At 42.8% G+C, this 20,669-nt stretch overlaps 1 protein-coding gene and 1 long non-coding RNA gene across 3 annotated transcripts in view; one reads left to right on the top strand and one right to left on the bottom strand.

Annotated features, from left to right (window-relative positions):
* Positions 1-20,669, bottom strand: part of MYL5 (myosin light chain 5) — a 185,486-nt gene that overhangs the window by 73,094 nt on the left and 91,723 nt on the right. The window contains exon 5 of the mRNA XM_029602476.1: positions 13,114-13,192. Within this exon, the coding sequence (XP_029458336.1) occupies positions 13,114-13,192 (79 nt within the window). The remainder of the gene's footprint in view (positions 1-13,113; positions 13,193-20,669) is intronic.
* LOC115092029 overlaps positions 1-20,669 on the top strand; it is a 138,088-nt gene that overhangs the window by 25,753 nt on the left and 91,666 nt on the right. Inside the window, exons 2-4 of one of the 2 annotated variants that reach the window (XR_003856881.1) lie at positions 14,912-14,965; positions 19,344-19,409; positions 19,842-20,357. This is a non-coding gene — a long non-coding RNA (uncharacterized LOC115092029). Of the gene's footprint in view, positions 1-14,911; positions 14,966-19,343; positions 19,410-19,841; positions 20,358-20,669 lie in introns of those variants that run through there. The other variant, XR_003856882.1, reaches the window with a different exon arrangement.

The following is a 20,669-nucleotide window of genomic DNA, read 5'->3' as shown; positions in this document are numbered from 1 at the left end:
TCCCCTGCCTGCTTCTCCTCAACATCTTAGGAATGCTTAGGAATTCAAGCAGACTGAGATTATGTACGCATCTCTATGTGAGGACCCTTTGGGATTATCACGGAATGGCTCTAGTCTTGAACCCTGTGAGCTAGGAGAGGAAAGGTTATAGACGGTGGGGTGCATCATTCAAAAAGGCTCTCCCACTGAGGTTGCTGGTATAGCCAGATCCTTGCTGCTTATAAAAGCAGGCTGCAGCATTGCTAGGGGTGGCATTTTGGTTAGGAGTAAGAAAGAGTAGGAGTATTTTCCTTGAGCTGTTCCCCTGCATGAGTACTGGGTTTCTCAGCCTGGGCCAGTACCCTTGTGGGAAGGGGATCAGTGCCTGTCTGGGGGCTGGCTCTACATTATGATTGAGACTTTTAGATTTTTTTTTTTTACTTTTTGGACCATTCCTTCTCTGAGATCCCTGGTACGCGTGGTTGGAAGAATTCAGGATGTCCTTCAGTTGGGTTAGATCAGGAAGCAGGGAAGATTCCAAATGGTGACCTACTGCTGCTGCTGCAGAGGACTTCGACTTTTTTGCCCTTTTTGTGATGATTTTTTCTAAGTTTCCAGGAGGATATTTGTGGCCACCCTTCCTGCCTGAAGAGGGAACATCTGTATAGAGCTGCTTGTGTTCCCTGCTACTGGACTTTTCCTAAGAAAAATCTCCTGGAGATAACTGAAGAGGAGATCTAACTAAATATCCAGAGCTGATGAGTTTGAGGGTTTGATCTGTTCACACCCATTACCCTTTTCGACCCGGCTCCGTCCGTCCTCACCTCGACCCGGCCCATGCTCTCGCGATCGGCGTCAGACCCATCGGGGTCCAGAGCAGGCCACACCGCAACGCGAGACCCCGGACATCCTCCTCCAACTAGGCCATGCCTCCAACCCTTCGCCCGGCCTACCTTGTGAGGTCAACGGCTGTGGGAGGCGCTCCTCCAGCCCTTAAAAGTAAGGCTGCGCCTAAGGAGCGCGACCAAGGAGCTTGCCCCTTGGTGCGCCCCTTAGTGCAGCCTCTTAACACGCATCCTAACTGGTACCCCCTCTCAAGTTTTGGCCCCCCCCCCCCAATAACTACCCCCAGACCTCCCATTACCCCTTCATTCTCCCCCCATTGTCCACCCCGAATATCCTCTCCCCAACGCTTTAGGTCCATCAGTGCAATCTGTATACTCACTCTATCTTATTTATACCCTTTCTAACCCCTACCACCACTTCTACCCTTTGCCTCCCTTATACCCCACATCAACGCCACCCAGCACTCAGAATATTCTCTACCCCTATCACAACATGACTGCCTACCCCATCCCCATTCTCAACCCATGACCATATTTCCGAAAATAAATCTACACCCTCCCTCCCACCTCAAGCCTCAGATCCCTTGTACCCAACATGATCTCGCCATTAACACAACTCCTCTGCCTAACTACTATATCTCTCCTCCTCTTCAACTCCCAACCTTTAACAAAAATATTTCCTATCCTGAACGACCTACTGCAGGACACCCAGCCTGACATCTGTGCTATCACGGAAACATGGCTTAGCCAGACTGACGTTTTACTTCTGAATCAACTCCCTTCCAACCTTTATGACATATATTCCATCTCCAGACTCAAAAAAAGAGGGGGTGGCCTCCTATTAGCGGCCAAGAAAGAATTAAAGCTTATTCCCCAAGAAGTTAACATAGCCCACAAATTTGAAGTTGGCTTTTTCAAATCTCCGCTGCTTCAAATATGCCTGGTCTATACCCCTCCAGGCCTCCTCAATACTAATGCTTCCCCACTTATCGAATTCATTGCAAATAAGATAGACATGGATACACTTGCCATCATCCTGGGAGATTTCAACTTACACATTGACTGTATACCCCTACCACCCTCATGCGAGGCCTTCCTATCCTCTATGTCAGCCATGGGCTTCACACAAATTATTTCCAGTCCTACCCACAAAGCGAGTCACACCCTCGACCTGATATTTACAAACTCCCACCTCCTCACAACTGCAGCCCCCATCTGTACCATGGTCAGACCACTCACTCATAAAAATCAGTCCTCACTATAAATAAAGCGTTCTGCCCAAACAACAAACAAAACAATACTATATACTACAGGAAGCCTTGTTCTTCAGATGAACTGACCCTATCCCTTTCAAAGAACTTGCAGAATCTAGACCTCACTAATGAAGCCACGGCCTACAGCTCCTGGAAGAACATTACAAAACACATCGCAGATGAAATCTGTCCCAGTATCACCAAAGAAATAACACCATCTAACCCAAAAAAACCATGGTTCACTCCCGAACTTAAAGCTCTTAAACATCAATTATGAGCTAAAGAAAAGAAATGGCATAAGAATCCCTCTCCTGCCCTTCAGGCTTCCTACAAACACACCCTTCACACCTACAGAACTTCTATTCTGAAAACAAAAAGAGATTGCTATGCCCAGAAAATCCACAATTACCAATACGATGCCAAAGCTCTCTTTGCTTATGTTTCATCCCTCACTAATTCAACACCCCCTCCTATCACAGATATTGATGCCAAAAACAAATGTATTGAATTAGCTAATTATTTCCACACCAAAATCACCAACCTTATCTCGAAATTCCCCCCGACCTCTCCTCTCTCTCTTACTACCTTTGCCCTGTCATATGACAGGGCAAAGGTAGCGCCGGCGCCATTTCTATCAACGCACCCGTGGCCCGAGAGTGGAAGATCACAATGGGACCCCCCCACTGGATCCCAGGTAATTTAAGACATTTTGGGGGGGTTTGGGAGGGTGGGGGATTTATTTTAAAGGGTCGGGGTGGGTTTTAGGGATGTTTTAGTGTGCCGGTTTTCCCGCCCTCCCCCTTCCCCTCCCCCTTCCCCTCCCCCTTCCCCCGATTTACGATTTTTGACGATAAATCAGGGGAATTCCTATTAAATATCGCCTCTAACAATTTTTGATGATTTAAAATATATCGGACGATATTTTAAATCGTCAAAAAACGATTCACATCCCTAATATAAACTCTATCATATATATAGTTTGTAATATAATGCTCTCTTAACAAAGTTGTTATAAGGATCTGTCATCCTCCTTGCTAGTCTCCTCACTAGGTCTCCCTCACAGTTTTTCTCTCTTGTCCCGTTCCTTACGACTCCCTATTAGATGTAACTGTTATCCTTCTATTCTATCTGTTAAGTTTTTTGTACCCCAGTTGTATGTAAACCAATGTGATATTCATTTGAATGTCGGTATATATAAGTTATAAATAAATAAATCTGTTTGAGGCAAAGCAGGCAGGGGGAGACAGGTATGATCCCATGTCCACCCTGCCTGCTTTGTTCCAAAGCAGTATTGAGGCGAAGCAAGCAGGGAGGTCAGTAGGATCATACCTCAGTGATGGTGTTTGGTAAACACCACCAGGGCATGACTGCACCGAGATCCTCTGCCTCTTCTACAAGAAACACCACTTAAGAATAACTTATCCTTTATCAGCCTGGCTTACTCCAACCCTAACCACTGAGACCTGTCATTTACAGCTATGAACCGGTAGATGTCACTTACAGTTATGAACCGGTAGATGTAGTATACTTGGATTTTCAGAAGGCGTTTGACAAAGTTCCTCATGAGAGGCTTCTAGGAAAAGTAAAAAGTCATGGGATAGATGGCGATGTCCTTTTGTGCATTGCAAACTGGCTAAAAGACAGGAAACAGAGAGTAGGATTAAATGGACAATTTTCTCAGTGGAAGGGAGTGGGCAGTGGAGTGCCTCAGGGATCTGTATTGGGACCCTTACTTTTCAATATATTTATAAATGATCTGGAAAGAAATACGACGAGTGAGATAATCAAATTTGCAGATGATACAAAATTGTCCAGAGTAGTTAAATCACAAGCAGATTGTGATAAATTGCAGGAAGACCTTGTGAGACTGGAAAACTGGGCATCAAAATGGCAGATGAAATTTAATGTGGATAAGTGCAAGGTGATGCATATAGGGAAAAATAACCCATGCTATAGTTACACAATGTTCGGTTCCATATTAGGTGCAACAACCCAAGAAAGAGATCTAGGCGTCATAGTGGATAACACATTGAAATCGTCGGTTCAGTGTGCTGCGGCAGTCAAAAAAGCAAACAGAATGTTGGGAATTATTAGAAAGGGAATGGTGAATAAAACGGAAAATGTCATAATGTCTCTGTATCACTCCATGGTGAGACCGCACCTTGAATACTGTGTACAATTCTGGTCGCCGCATCTCAAAAAAGATATAATTGCGACGGAGAAGGTACAGAGAAGGGCTACCAAAATGATAAGGGGAATGGAACAGCTCCCCTATGAGGAAAGACTAAAGAGGTTAGGACTTTTCAGCTTGGAGAAGAGATGGCTGAGGGGGGATATGATAGATGTGTTTAAAATCATGAGAGATCTAGAATGGGTAGATGTGAACCGGTTATTTACTCTTTCGGATAATAGAAAGACTAGGGGGCACTCCATGAAGTTAGCATGTGGCACATTTAAAACTAATCAGAGAAAGTTCTTTTTTACTCAACGCACAATTAAACTCTGGAATTTGTTGCCAGAGGATGTGGTTAGTGCAGTTTTTATAGCTGTGTTTAAAAAAGGATTGGATAAGTTCTTGGAGGAGAAATCCATTACCTGCTATTAATTGAGTTGACTTAGAAAATAGCCACTGCTATTACTAGCACTGGTAACATGGAATAGACTTAGTGTTTGGGTACTTGCCTGGTTCTTATGGCCTGGATTGGCCACTGTTGGAAACGGGATGCTGGGCTTGATGGACCCTTGGTCTGACCCAGTATGGCATGTTCTTATGTTCTTATGCCATGTTCCAACCATTATCAATGAGGCCTGTCACTTACAGCAGCCAGGGCCGGTGGAACCACTAAGTGAACTAGGCCTGGGCCTAGGGCACTGACCATTACGGATCGTGAGCAATGTGGGGCTTACGAGCGGCAGCACCAAAGAGGAGCGGAGATTCAGCAATCTCCAATCCTTTTTGCTGCCATGGCCCCACATGGTTCGCACCCCCTAATGGGGGTGGTGGCGTGACCAGGGGGTGGCTCTCCTCTTTTCCGCTTTGGCACCACCACTTGCAGCCCCACATGAGCTGCGCCCCTTAATGGGGGGGGGGGGGCAAGTGGTGTGCAAGGCAGAAGATGCCTAGGGCACCTAATCCCCTTGCACTGGCCTTGACAGTAGCTAAGGCATGCCATGTTTCAACCATTACCAATGAGGCCTATCATTTACAGCTATGGCATGCCATGTTCCAAACATTAACAGTGAGGCCTATCATATCTATGGCATGCCATTTTCTAACCCTAACCACTGAAGGCTGTCACTTACAGCTACACGTGCCATGTTCAAATCATTACCATTGAGGCTCTAAACATAGATTGCATTACAAACTTACTGAAACACTCCTCAGGATTTTAAGACCATTCTTCATCTCTGGTATTCAACTTCTTGCCATGGCTGTCCAATCTTTTGCACACTTGTGGCACCGCTTCATGAACTGTAACTGATTTCATGGCCCACTAACAGTTCCTCTGTACTGTGCATTTGGGTACCTACCTACTACCTAGCTATGATGTGTTTGGCTAACTCCGTGACACAAACATATACTACTGAACTGGTGGATCATCCAGGTGTAGCCATAGTTTGATAGGAAGAGTCATCCGCCCTCTCTGTGGTTGCCTGCATGGTCCAACGCAATCACTGGTATCTCCCTTGCCATTCTGCTTTACTAGCCAAAGGACAAGTAAACTTTCAGAAAGTGTCTTGCCCTACCCAGCTTGACCTAGGTATAAACTGTTTCATTTTGGGATTATAAGTGCTGTGGGATCTTTTACATTTACTAGCTAGAGGACCAGATCCAGAAGAGTCCAGGTATAGCCAGTTTGGGTGTGGCTCACTCAGTGGCTAGAGGTAGCTAACTTGTGAGCCAGCAGAAACAATACAGACTGGGCCTGATTTTAAAAAGCATTTACTCGAGCAAAACTGGTTTTTGCTCGAGTAAATACACTTTACTCAAGTAAGTGGGCTTTTCAAAATTGCTACAATATATGCCATTGAATTGTCCATAGGATTTACTCAAGTAAGTGCACTTTACTCGAGTAAATAGCTTTTGAAAATTGCTACGATAGTATGTCACATTTACATGCGTAACTCCTTTGAAAATGACCCCCACTGTGCACAGCCCAGGAGAGGAGCCAACTGTTTCAGTGCAGATAAGATACTAGTTTTTGGAAATACTGCTCTGTGTTTCATAATCCCTTTTTATTCTAGTATTGTATATTAATCTGTGGTTCCTTGATATTGGTTTGCTTCTGTGTAGAAAACTGCTCTGTGATTTCCAATCCCTTTCTATTCCAGTACTGTATACTAATCTGTTGGTTTCTTGATTATATTGTATACTAATCTGTTTGGTTTCTTGATATTAGATTATTGTAAAATTCAAAAAACCCACACAAAAAAAAAAAAATTCCCAGTATCTCTCTAATTATATAGCTGTCATTATAATCTGTTTCTGTGGGATCATTTACTAGCCAAAGGACAAGTAAACTTTCAGAAAGTGTCTTGCCCTACCCAGCTTGACCTAGGTATAAACTGTTTCATTTTGGGATTATAAATGCTGTGGGATCTTTTACATTTACTAGCTAGAGGACCAGATCCAGAAGAGTCCAGGTATAGCCAGTTTGGGTGTGGCTCACTCAGTGGCTAGAGGTAGCTAACTTGTGAGCCAGCAGAAACAATACAGACTGTGCACAGCCCAGGAGAGGAGCCAGATAAATTAGAAAATTGATTATTCCTTAGGTGTACCAATCAATTAACTTACCTAAATGAGTGCTATTCAATGCAACTGCTGTGGAGCCTTTATATTGAGGGTAATCATATGGAAACTTAAGGCTTGCCCCTTTTGTTCAAAACTCTCTACCTTGGAAAAGGAGCTGGATGACTTTAAAGCTAAATTAGCTTCAATAAAGAGAGTCTTAGCCACGGTACATTATTCAGGAAATAATTTCCACTTACCACTGAATAACCAAAACTCAAGAAAAAAGAGATTTACTGTGGGCTCAGGTAGGATAAGACCTGTAACCCACAGACACCCATTATTGAAAGCTGTGCAGCCCACAACTCTATCCCCCCACTCACACAGGCCATTAAGGAACTTAAAAAGTATTACAGTGGGCTCTGGTAGAATAAGACCTGTGTTCCGTAGACACACACTGTATCAAGTGCAACAAGTACAAAATGCCGTATTGAATTATGAAGAAGTCCTTGAGAAAAAGATTGAAATGTTATCGGAAAAGAGAGAAAAAACCCAATGCATACAGAAATTCCAGATCAGAAACCAAAGGAAAAAGCTCACAGTGATGGATGACTGTCATCAGAGGCATTAATCTCTTCCCTTGCACAAATACAAAGAGAAAAGTGGATAACAAAACTCAACTAAATAGGTCACAAAAGGAGTCCAGGAACAGCAGTAACCTGAACAAAGAAAGCTGGAAAACTATGAGCACAAATGCTCGTAGTTTGGGTAATAAAATCCCAGATCTGCAAGCCCTAATGGTGGAGGCGGACTTGGACGTTGTTGCTGTCACGGAAACGTGGTTTACGGAATCTCATGACTGGGATACGGCAATACCAGGCTATAACTTAAGGAAGGACAGAGAGGATAGGAAAAGGGGAGGGAGTGGCTCTTTATGTCAGAAACAATATCCAAATACTATACCCAAACTATTATAACATGATACAAAATACAATAAATACAAGACTTGTTATATATGGGATGTGGATTGAGTGTGCCTTCATACAATGCTAAACTGATGTTCAGCTATCGTGTCTATAAGCCATGTTCTGGCTTTACAATCATTAGGCACCTCAATATGGTTTTAAATTACTGTTTTGTGTCCACTGGTTTGCGTGCTCATCAAATTATTTTCTTATATGCAAGCCACTGCTTAACTTATACTTGCGAGTGTGTAGTCGATCTTGTGCTGCCGACACCAAGGCGTTTCGGAGCTTGTGCTCCTTCTTCACGGGCTGTGCTTTGGCAAGAAAGACTGCTCAAACACTGTGGCAATTGTTACGGTGGCTGTATAAAGAACTGTGGACTCCGGCGCTGAGGATGCAGAGTGTTATGCTCCGTTGTAAACTACGGCTGCCACGTCCTGCTCCTTTTTCTAGCGCGCGCTAGAAAAAGGAGCAGGACGTGGCAGCCGTAGTTTACAACGGAGCATAACACTCTGCATCCTCAGCGCCGGAGTCCACAGTTCTTTATACAGCCACCGTAACAATTGCCACAGTGTTTGAGCAGTCTTTCTTGCCAAAGCACAGCCCGTGAAGAAGGAGCACAAGCTCCGAAACGCCTTGGTGTCGGCAGCACAAGATCGACTACACACTCACAAGTATAAGTTAAGCAGTGGCTTGCATATAAGAAAATAATTTGATGAGCACGCAAACCAGTGGACACAAAACAGTAATTTAAAACCAAATTGAGGTGCCTAATGATTGTAAAGCCAGAACATGGCTTATAGACACGATAGTTGAACATCAGTTTAGCATTGTATGAAGGCACACTCAATCCACATCCCATATATAACAAGAAACAATATCCAAGCATCTGAGCTGCAAGGAAGATGGGGCAAAGAAGAAGCACTATGGGCCGACTTAAAAAAGATGGGGCATCCATTTTTATTGGAGTGGTTTACAGGCCTCCAAACAAAAAGAAGAGCTGGACAGAGATCTGGTTGAAGACATCCACAGGATAGCAAAGAAAGGAGAAGTGGTGATCGTTGGAGACTTTAATATGCCAGATGTAGACTGGAGAATCCCATCTGCAGAATCTAATAATAGTAGAGAAATAGTAGATGCCCTGCAAGTAGCTTTGTTCAAACAAATGGTAATGGAACCCACGAGAGAAGGAGCTATACTCGACTTAGTGCTCACTAATGGAGATAATGTCTCAGACGTCCAGGTGGGTGCCCACCTCAGCACCAGTGATCATCAAACGGTATGGTTTAATATCACAAAAAGGACACGGAAAGAAGCACCAAAAACCCAAGTTTTGATGTTCAAAAAACACAGACTTTGATGAAATGGGGAAGTACCTGGAGGAAGAACAAAAAGGCTGGGAAAACGAGAGAGATGTGGATCAACAGTGGACCAATCTAAAAGGAGCAATTACCAAGGCAACTAATCTATATATTAGAAAAGTAAAGAAAAGCAAAAGAAAAATGAAACCTATCTGGTTCTCAAAGGAGGTGGCTGACAAAATAAAGGCTAAAAGAACAGCGTTCAAGAAATATAAAAGATCCCAAAAGGAGGAGCACAAAGAAGAATATCTGGTAGAACTGAGGGAGACGAAGAAATTAATCAAGATGGCAAAAAGTCAAACGGAAGAGAGGATTGCCAAAGAGGTAAAGAGTGGTAACAAAACATTTTTCAGATACATCAGTGAAAAGAGAAAAGTTCAAAGTAGTATAGTGAAATTGAAAGGTGGAAAGGATCAATGTGTGGAGAGAGACGAAGAAATGGCAGAAATATTAAATGAATTCTTCAGTTCTGTGTTCACTAAAGAGGACCCTGGAGAAGGACCGTCACTAGTTAACAAGAAACTGGAGGGGAATGGAGTAGATGTAACTCCATTTACAGTAGAAAATGTATGGGAAGAGCTGGTGAAACTGAAAGTGGACAAAGTCATGGGGCCTGATGAAGTTCATCCCAGAATACTGAGGGAGCTCAGAGATGTGCTGGTGGGTCCACTGTGTGTCCTGTTTGATAGATCCCTAGAAACAGGAGTGGTGCCGAATGATTGGAGGAGAGCGGTGGTGGTCCCGCTTCACAAGAGTGGGAACAGATAAGAGGCTGGTAACTACAGACCGGTTAGCCTCACTTCGGTGGTGGGAAAAGTAATGGAGTCCACTGTTGAAAGAGAGAATAGTGAACTATCTACAGTCGGGGAGAATTGCTGGACCAGAGGCAGCATGGATTCACCATTGGAAGATCCTGTCAGACAAATCTGATTGACTTTTTGACTGGGTAACCAAGGAATTGGATCAAGGAAGAGCACTCGATGTCATCTACTTGGACTTCAGCAAAGCTTTTGACACTGTCCGCACAGGAGACTGGTGAATAAAATGAGAAGCTTTAGGAGTGAGTGCCAAGGTGGTGGGCCTGGATTGCAAACTGGTTGACGGACAGAAGACAATGTGTGATGGTAAATGGAACTCTCTCTGAAGAGAGAGAGGGGTTTTAAGCGGTGTACCGCAGGGATCGGTGTTGGGGACCGGTTCCTTTTCAATATCTTTGTGAGCGACATTGCGGAAGGGATAGAAGGTAAGGTATGTCTTTTTGCGGATGACACTAAGATCTGCAACAGAGTGGACACGCCGGAAGGAGTGGAGAGAATGAGACTGGATTTAAGGAAGATGGAAGAGTGGTCAAAGATATGGCAGCTGACATTCAATGCCAAGAAGTGCAGAGTCATGCATATGGGGAGTGGAAATCCGAATGAACTGTATTCGATGTGGGGAGAAAGGCTGATGTGCACGGAGCAGGAGAGAGACCTTGGGGTGATGGTGTCTAATGATCTGAAGTCGGCGAAACAATGTGACAAGGCGATAGCTAAAGCCAGAAGAATGCTGGGCTGCATAGAGAGAGGAATATCGAGTAAGAAAAGGGAAGTGATTATCCCCTTGTACAGGTCCTTGGTGAGGCCTCACCTGGAGTACTGTGTTCAGTTCTGGAGACCGTATCTCCGAAGAGACAGAGACAAGATTGGAGGCGGTCCAGAGAAGGGCGACCAAAAAGGTGGAAGGTCTTCATCAATGACTTATGAGGAGAGATTGAAGAATCTAAATATGTACACCCTGGAGGAAAGGAGGAGCAGAGGTGATATGATACAGACTTTCAGATACTTGAAAGGTTTTAATGATCCAAAGACAACGACAAACCTTTTCCGTAGGAAAAAAATCAGCAGAACCAGGGGTCACGATTTGAAGCTCCAGGGAGGAAGATTCAGAACCAATGTCAGGAAGTATTTCTTCACGGAGAGGGTGGTGGATGCCTGGAATGCCCTTCCGGAGGAAGTGGTGAAGACCAGAACTGTGAAGGACTTCAAAGGGGCGTGGGATAAACACTGTGGATCCATAAAATCAAGAGTCCGTCAATAAAGAGTGGGTGGCTCGCCAGAATGACGGCTACTGCCTGGAGATAATACCCTTATTCAATAAACATACACATGGTTACTGTGACTCCAACATCGCTCTAAGCTACAACAGCAAGAGGAAATGTGGAAAAAAGGATTCGCACTCACAAAGCGGGGAGTAGCTGGCTTGTTACGGCGGTTACTACCCCAAACCAAATAAGCCTGATACTTCACGTTCAACCCATATCCAGCATAGCTCTCTGCTTCAACAGCAGGGGAGAAGAAAAACTGATACTTCATGCATATTCAGCATAGCTCCCTGCTTCAACGGCAGGGGAGAAGAAAAACTGATACTTCACGCATATCCAGCATAGCTCTCTGCTTCAACGGCAGGGGAGAAGAAAAACAACCAATAAGGGTTGAATAACATAGTCTGGGTAAAACCAATAAGCATGGGTGTAGCTTGCTTATTGCGGCGGTTACTTCCCCTACTACCCCTAACTAATCAAGCTTGATATTTCACTTGGATGCAGCTCCATCACTGCTCTCTACATTAATGGTGGGGGTGGAAGGGAAATAGAACCAAAGAGCTAAGAGAAACAGATAAGTATGAGAAACAATGTGTGAAGCTTGCTGGGCAGACTGGATGGGCCGTTTGGTCTTCTTCTGCCGTCATTTCTATGTTTCTATGTTTCTATATATATGCTTTAATACTATGCCCCTCATCCTACATCTTCAGATCCTTATGCTGCTCTGCCTTGCTGCCATGCGCAGATTTTACACCTTTATATTCTTAACTTATTTCTGCCTGTACTGGCATACTCCAGCTCTTATACTTTGAGGACTTCTTGCCAAACTGGGGTGCTGCTCTGTACCTCTCCCATTCTTGATTCCTTTATCTGTAAGTTGGGATTTTTTTTCTGCCATATTTTCTGTTGCCTTAGGATCCTGATGCCACTTTTGCTGCCACTTTGCCTCTTGTGCTGCCATCAACTATTCATGACATGGTTGTTGGGCAGCCATCCTCTTCTAAACCTTGAGGTGTTCTTCCTCCTCTTACTGCTTCTTTGCTTCACTTAATTTGTATTAGAGAACTCCTACCAATCCCATAATCCTCGTACCCCTTTGCAGAACCTTAGGCTACTTTATGCCACTTTTCTTTAAGTCACTTTGCCATTTTCTAAAGTACTGTGTGATTCTTTCCCCCTTTTGATGATTTCTTCTCCCAAGTTTCATTACAATTGACATAAAATTCACTATTCTAGAGCCTATTATAGACTGTAATAATTCTCCCATATGTTTTAATGGAAAACAAATGAAACAAACATTTTTTTTTCATTTTGAAACTAATGAAACAAATATGGGTCCCAATGAAACAAATGAATGAACTAAAATTAATTTTTTTGGTCTGCACATCCCTAATTGCTGTTGCCTCTGGTTGTGAGCTTCTGCAGCTGTTGAAGGTGCTGGTGGCAACATGCTTCCCCTCCTGCTCTTAGTGCAGATCCCGACTCCTTATAGTGACAATCAGCTATATTTCCCCTCCTCCTCTCCATGCCAATTTGGGCTCCTTTAAGGCTGTGATCTTCCTCTCCTTTTGTGGAATAAAACAATGGGGATAAGCAGCAGGAGCCTTAGAGTAGAGCTCCTCAGGGGTGATGTCAGCCTGCTCTGTTTCTTAGCAGTCATACTTTGGTTGCCTCCCTTCTCGCAGAACCCCCTGTAGTGGTCTAGCAGACCCCAGGTTGGGAACCACTGGTATGGTTCATTTACAGTTGCTTCAAAGGTGTCCTCTGTCCACAAAGTGGCATAGAAGAGAATTGGTTATAAACTATCATAATTTATTACATTTCTTTTACATGAACCACATTGGTCTCTGTTGATCAAAGAAGTCATGATTTTGTGAATGTTTAAAATAAAAACTTACATGTCCTTGTTTATGCTTCCTTTACCATCTGGATCAAACATTTTGAATGCATTTAGGATTGTTTCTTCAGCATCAGAGCCTAGTGAACAGATACAAGCAATAACAATAGGATAATTAGTGCTTAAACCAGAATCCAGACTCCTTTAATTAATTCCATTATAGTCTTCTTTCATTAAAAATCAAATTTTATCCACAGGGTCTGATTCATCAAGATCTCTCCTAAAGCCATAGAATGGGAGAAATGTCTTAGTGAAGCAGGCCTTTATGGCCTTATGTACTAAGATGTGGATTTTCAAATGATTTATGTTAACTACAGGACTTAATCAGATAAATCAATGACTTTAAAAAATCCATTCCCTCTGACTGTTCAAACTTGAGTGAATAAATTGCTAGGTGCTCAAATTTGACCATCCTAAATGGAGGCAGCCCTGGGGACATTTAGCTCCTCTTGGCTTAATGTAACTGCCTTAGCAGGGGCTGGCCAAAAAGCGGGCCTAGAGTTACCCAGATAAAAGTTTTCTGGTTAACTTTAGACTGGATATTCAGTCTGAACTTTACCAGTTAACTTTGGATTTATTTTATTCCAGCTCTGGAATTTGTTGCCAGAGGATGTGGTTAGTGCAGTTAGTGTAGCTGGGTTCAAAAAAGGTTTGGATAAGTTCTTGGAAAAGTCCATTAATGGCTATTAATCAATTTTACTTAGGGAATAGCCACTGCTATTAATTGCATCAGTAGCATGGGATCTTCTTAGTGTTTGGGTAATTGCCAGGTTCTTGTGGCCTGGTTTGGCCTCTGTTGGAAACAGGATGCTGGGCTTGATGGACCCTTGGTCTGACCCAACATGGCAATTTCTTATGTTTCTTGTCCTGGATATATTATTTCCAACTAAGGCAATGCACAAAGTGGATAATACGAAATAAAACATATCATATCCATCTATACAAAATAAAAAAAACAACAAACAAAACAGTAAAAAACTCAGCAATTTTGAGGCCCATATTGAGTTGCAGGTTGTGTAGGTAGGTTACCTGGGTGACTTATTCTGCATATTCAATCAGTAGAATGGCTAGGACAATGCAGAGCCATTCAGGTAAGTTTATCCAATCAACATTAGGACTGCCTCTCGGCATGACCAAAGTTATTCACATAACTTTCCTGGAATAACCTTAAGGCCTTTAACTTGATAACATGGATATTTATTTAAGAACATAAGAAATTGCCATGCTGGGTCAGACCAAGGGTCCATCAAGCTCAGCATCCTGTTTCCAACAGAGGCCAAACCAGGATGCTGGGCTTGATGGACCCTTGGTCTGACCCAGCATGGCAATTTCTTATGTTCTTAAATAAGCATGTTTTCAACAGACAGAGAATTGGAAAAAAGCATTAGTAAATCAAGCCCTAAATTATCTGGACCACTCTGGCCCACCCAGAAATGTCCCTCAGAGGATAAATTCTACCTGGGCAATGACTTACCTGGGTAAAATTCATCTGGTTTCAGGGCCAAAAATATAAAATTTTGGGGTTTGTCTGAGTAACGTTTTTGTCAAGTTAACTTTGCTGGCCAGCCCACAGCTGAAAATCCACTCTTAAGCATTTTTCATTAGTACATAGAGCCTTTAATGTAAATGAATATAATCTCCATTGTAGAGATGTGCATTCATTTGTAACAAGTACGGAATATGAATTGAATAAGAACATTTTTGTTTCAATTCATCAAAATCCAAAACAAATCGCCAGTGCTCCCAAAAAACAATGAAAATTTTCATTTGCATTCATTTTCTTTTTTTACCTTATTTAGGGTATGCCTCTGAAACCAGTGATGTTACAGTGAACCTAGACTGGTTGGAGACAGGTAGGAACAAGTCAAGGTGAAACCTTTTTTTTAACCTAGTGGCATCTACATGGATTAACAGTGACGTCCTTTAAACTTTGGAAGGACCCATTTTAATTCACTTCTGTGATGGAAAATGAAAAGGGAAGCTGTGTCTTTCTAAGTTCTCTCAGCTAAAGAAAAAGTTTGAAAACAGGAAAGAAAACTAGAAGAATGTGAGGTGGGTTCTGCTGCTATTTCTTTTGTCACACAGTGAGTGTCACTGTAAATCATCTGTCTGTTCAGTGTTACAGTTACACTTTTACAGCTGTTCTATATCACTGAACAGTCAGAAGGAAGAGGCAGTGTCTCTCTCTGTGCAGTGTGTGCAGTTTGTCCTGCACTGCAATGCAGAGTGAGTAGTACTGCAGAGATTTATTTTAAAAGCTGCAGTGTGAACACTCAGTGGCCACTGCACAGAGTAGATTAAACAGCAGCTGTCTAAGCCTAGCTTTGCTCTCAATGAACTTCTTTGATTAGAAGAAGGGAGTCATTGTCACACTGAATCAAGTGTGTATGTGCTTTTTATCCATACACTGTCATCTATGGAAATAAATCTAAGAACTAGGCATGCCCAGTGTATTTCTATTATCTATGTGCTGTCTGCCTAAGTGTATGTGTGACATTTTTTCTATTCCCTATACTAGTATGTATGTGTGAATATGGTATTGAGGATGAAGAATACCCTACATATTGTAAAAATAAAACTCTCTTTCCCTAGGTACTCCTAGTGATTGTGTGACAGCATCAGATTTAATTCCATAATGCCACTTGGATTGTTCAAGCTCTAGTAGCAACAATGACAATGGTAAAAGCAGAGGAAATGCTTTGCCATCTTATGGAAAGGGACTTATTAGAGAAAGATCAAGCATTTTTAGTTGTAGAACTACTAGTACTGAGATGGGCTTCATCACTCAAGCTAGAGAGATTTACCTAGCAAGGAGAAACCACAGGTCCAGGCAGGATTGAGCAAAAAGAAACCAAAACTGGAAGAGCATGTGCCACCTGCTACCACTGTTTGGTCTGTTCCTATGGTGCAGGGCAGAAGAAGGCAGAGTCTGTGGAGAATAGCATTGACAGTGCAGGGGCAAGGGCAGAGGAATGAAGCAGCCAAAATCAGCATACCTCTCCTACCACTGATTTCTCCTGAGCAATGTCTGTAGAAGATACTTAGAGAAAGTACTGATTCAGATGAATATGTGAGGAATTCTCAGAATGAGAGTATATTCAACTGCTAGCAGTTGAGGATATCATGGGGAGTCTAGTTACTAGCTTATTATTCTCTAGTGAGCAGCCACAGGAGGCAGAAAGCAATACTGGCAAGGCAAAGAGCAACCCCTAGGAAGTAGAGGTAGTGGAGAGCATGAGAGATGCTCCTGGCCATTTTCTTCTCAGTTTGCCCTCAACCCCGGTCCCAGTGATAGCATGTTAGTGCTGTGGACCTTTGGGCCAGGACGAGTGTTGACACTACCACCAGGGGCGGCCCACAATGGCCCTCATCACTGGAAGGCGGTGCAGGTGAGGACGACCCGGCTGGAGCTTCACCTATACCAGCCTTCGTTCCCCTCAGGTTGAGCCCTTGGGTACCGGGGCTGGCAGGTCTTAGGTGTGGGTCTCTTCAGTGAAGCAGAGTCCAGGAACAGGCTGAGGCGGCATCGAGAATCTGGGTTGAGGCTGGCAGCGATGGTGCAATACGGAGAGCCAAACCGGAGGTCAGGGGCAGGCAGCAGATGAGCATAGATGAGGAGTCAAGCCAAGAAGAGGAGGACAAGCCGAGAAGAAAGAAAATGGAACTAGGAACAAGGAGGGGCACAGAGTCAGGAACAACAGGAACTCAGGATCAGGAACAGCAGGAACACAGGATCAGTAACAGCAACTGCACACTCCAGAGGAGCAGAACCTGTTGCCAAGGCAAGGATCTGAGGACTGAGCCAGGGTTTAAATACCCCTCAGTCCTGACATCATCTTCAGGGGCTCCTACTGCCCCCCTTCGCCCCACAACGACAACTGCTAACTGATCTGTTCGAGATAATACGATCTCTCACACGCCCATTCAACACCTTGTACAAAGTTATATCCTTCTTTTAACTTGACTACAGTGTATATAGTTTCTAATACATATATATTTATTTATCGACAGTTATGTAATCTCTTCTTATGTTATGTACCTTTCTCTTACCAAGATATGTAATCAAATCGTTCCATGTAATTTCTCACCAATTATTTTATGATCTATGTAAACCGATATGATGTGCAAACGGTTATCTGTATATAAAAACTTTTAAATAAATAAAATAAGGGGCCAGGCTGTAGTTTCCCGCCGCGGCCCCTTTAAGAATCAGGCAGTCCCGTGCACGCTCGCCTAGGGAGGCATTCAGAGTTGCATGGAGGAAACGCTGTCGGCTGGCACGGGGCCGGGGCATGCTGCGCCGAGCACCGGGAGTCCCGTCGAGCATTGAGGCAGGTAGGGGGGGACAGGCCGAGGGTTGCCATGGCCAGGATTCCCAACATAGCACCCAAGTTTGCAGAGAGGGAAAGAAGATCCTGCAAGACATCCGAGGTGTGGAGGCACTTTAGAGTAAGAGAGGATCAATATTATGCTAAATATATTCACTGTTGTAAGGCTATTAGTAGACGCAGATAGTGACCCAACTTACAAACAGTGGCATGCAGCATCACTTAAAAAGAAAACGCCAATTAGGGTTGGTTTCAAGGGAGGCCACCAGTATCAACCTGGGGACTCTGTCCACCACCAGTCAAAGCAGCAGAAGCAGCAAAACTGTAGAAAAGAGGAAGTCAGTCTTCTAAATTGAATCCTCAGACTTTTCCTCCAGTGAGGTGAGACACAAGCATCCCTTCCTTCCCAGCCCCATATAAGTAGATGATGCAATAAGCTTTGTGTAAAACATGCATCCAAACTGGGCGCCCATTTTTTTTTAACGCATGTACAGACACATCTCCTGGGCACCCAATGCAGTATGGCAATGAGGTGCCATGCTAAAAAGGAGACGCTAGGGATCAATTTTGTGTTCCTAGACTGTCCTTGGCATTGGGTGCCCAGGAGACGTGGCTGTGACACAGCCACAGGTTAAGAAAATGGATGCTCAGTTTACGAGCGTCCATTTTCCTAACCCACATATAATCACAGGTTAGGAAAATGGATGCTGGTAAATTGAGCATCCGTTTTCTTAAAGCTGGCTGCTGTCAAGACTTTTTTTCCATGTTGCTGCTTTCTGTGGTTCCTCCTAGTTAGTATCATAATGATACTAAAAGCAGGAGGTACCACAGAAAGCAGGATTTTTTTGTTTCTTAGTGAGCCCTTTCTGTGCAGCAAGACTTAAAGCAATAGATCAGGGCTGACAAGGTAAGGAGGAGACACTGTGGGTTAATATGAAAAGAGGAAATGGTGAGATATACAGACCTCTTTTGCAGGCAGAAGAAATGGATAGAAATGTAATTGAAGACATTCACAAAATTGCTTTGAAAGCAAAGGTTCTATTGTTTATGTGATTTCAATCTATTGGATGTTAATTGGGATATCCAGGTTGTGGTGTCATTTAGAAGCAAGAAAGTCCTGAATTGTCTGCAGGGAAAAACTGTTCTATCTTTTGGAAACAGGACCTAAACATGAGAGGTTAATATTGGACTTGGTGACAGTAAATGGGGAGAATTGATATCATAGTGGTGGTGTCACCTGAGCTCCAGAGATCACAGCATGGTGTGGCTCTTTATTAGTGCAGTTAGTGGTGGTTCATTCCTGGACTTCAAAAATGTTATTGGATGGGAGAGCACCTCCTCAAGTGTCATTAACTGGATGGGATAAGCTGGGGAGAAATAAAAAAGAGTAATGGACATAAAAAGGTAATATTGTAAGGGCAACAAACCTTTTTCTTAGGAAAGTAAATAAAGGAAAGGAGAAAAAGAAGCTACTCTGGTTTTCTAAAGAAGTGGCTGAGAGGTGTGCAATCAAGATGGCTGCATGACTCCAGGTCTCTCTGCTACATTTTGCTTTTTCTGCTGAATTATATTTCCTTTGTAAGTCAAGATGGCTTCTAAGAAGAGTAAGATTTGAAACTTTCCTGAAGCTATTTCAAAACCATTAATGCAGCAGAGTATGGAGAAACAGGATTTATATACAATCTTTCAGTTGTATTTTCAGAAAGCTGCTGAAAAGGTTTTGGAGCAACAATGTGGGTATTTCTGGATGTTACTAGATCCACTCAGGAATAAAGAAAGCTTATTCTATCAATGTACCAGGAAACTATATCTCTTGGTGCATCTTTCATTTACTTTAGTAGTGTAAATGTTTAATTACTTATGCCCAAGTTAATTATTTTTTTATGCACCCTGAACAATTTAGATTATTTCTGGGATTAAAGAAGTTAAATAGCTCGCTGTCAGCAGGAGGTAACAAGAGTGGTTAAGAGTAAGTAAAGTGTGGCCCAGGATATCACTAATGCCTTGCTTGTGACTATTTACTGTATCAGTGATATTTCTCTCCTTGAAAATCTTTTTTCTTCCCCTCTCCTTTCTAGAATTGTGGGCTATAAATTGATATTCCTCATATTTTTTCTTTTAATTGCATAATTGAAATGATTTTGTTTTTTTATTGGAATAGCATTTCTGTAATATAGTATTCTTGTGATAATGTTTGCAAAATTCTATAAAAAAAAGTAAAAAAAACTGAAGTAGCAGAAAAGGTAAGGGAAAAAAGGTTAGCATTCATAAACTACAAGAGATTGCAGAAAGAGAAAGGCAATAATATCTGAAAAAAGTCAGGAAAGCAAAGTGTAAATAGAAGAAACAAACAGGGTAATTCAGTAAAGCAGTGGATAAGAATTTTAAAATATATTAACAGGAAGAAGTGCAAAAGTGGGATTGCAAGACTCAAGTATGAAGGAGAGAAGCATGATGATGCTGATCAAGGACTCGTCAAGGCTCAGTGCTGCTTCCAGAAGGAGCCTTAGAAGTTGTTAAAGTGTTCTAGACCAAGAGAAGACATTTTATGGACAGCTTTCATGCTACTTACCTGGGGAGGGAATGGTTTGGCTGAAAGTCTGTTCAGGCTTGCAAAGCATGAGCACCCTGAGCCGGGCTGTGAGACCTTCCAGGAGGGAGGTTTAAGCACATAATGGCATTTTCTCAAGTGCAGGGGCTATTTTACTGTTCTTGCCCACTGCAGGTGTACTTTACACTTGTTTTCTTTCTGAAAATGTATCTATTTCTTTCTTCCTGAAGTTATTTTTTTTAAATTTAATTTTACACCATTTAAGATGCCCTGGTTAGGGTGACTTAATAAACCCTAAAATAATAGCAATAATATTTTTTCTTTTCTTTCTCATTTATATCAAGATCTGAAGGTTCTATGTGCTCATTGTTGTTGCTTAAATAGAAGGAACTCCCATTCCACAATGCAGCAGAGAAACCACTGAAGTAAAAATTATAGCCAAGAAACTTTGAATTTTTTTTTTTATTTTAGTTGTCAGAGTTACCTCAAGTGGCAGCCCCGGGGTGAACAGGGGAACATCTATGACACCCCCCCCCCCCCCCCCACACACACACACCTTTGTCTATTTTCAGACACATTTTGTTTTTGGGTGTCAGGCCTTTAAGGTAATGGCGGTCCCATGAGACTGGGGCTGCCATCACTCCTAAAGGGTCAATGCCACATTCTTTTGTCCTGTGG

The sequence above is a fragment of the Rhinatrema bivittatum genome, chromosome 1 (assembly GCF_901001135.1).
Source record: "Rhinatrema bivittatum chromosome 1, aRhiBiv1.1, whole genome shotgun sequence".
Lineage (NCBI taxonomy): Eukaryota > Metazoa > Chordata > Amphibia > Gymnophiona > Rhinatrematidae > Rhinatrema > Rhinatrema bivittatum.
The sequence above is the reverse complement of the archived record's forward strand: the minus strand, read 5'-3'. Positions and strand labels throughout refer to the sequence as shown.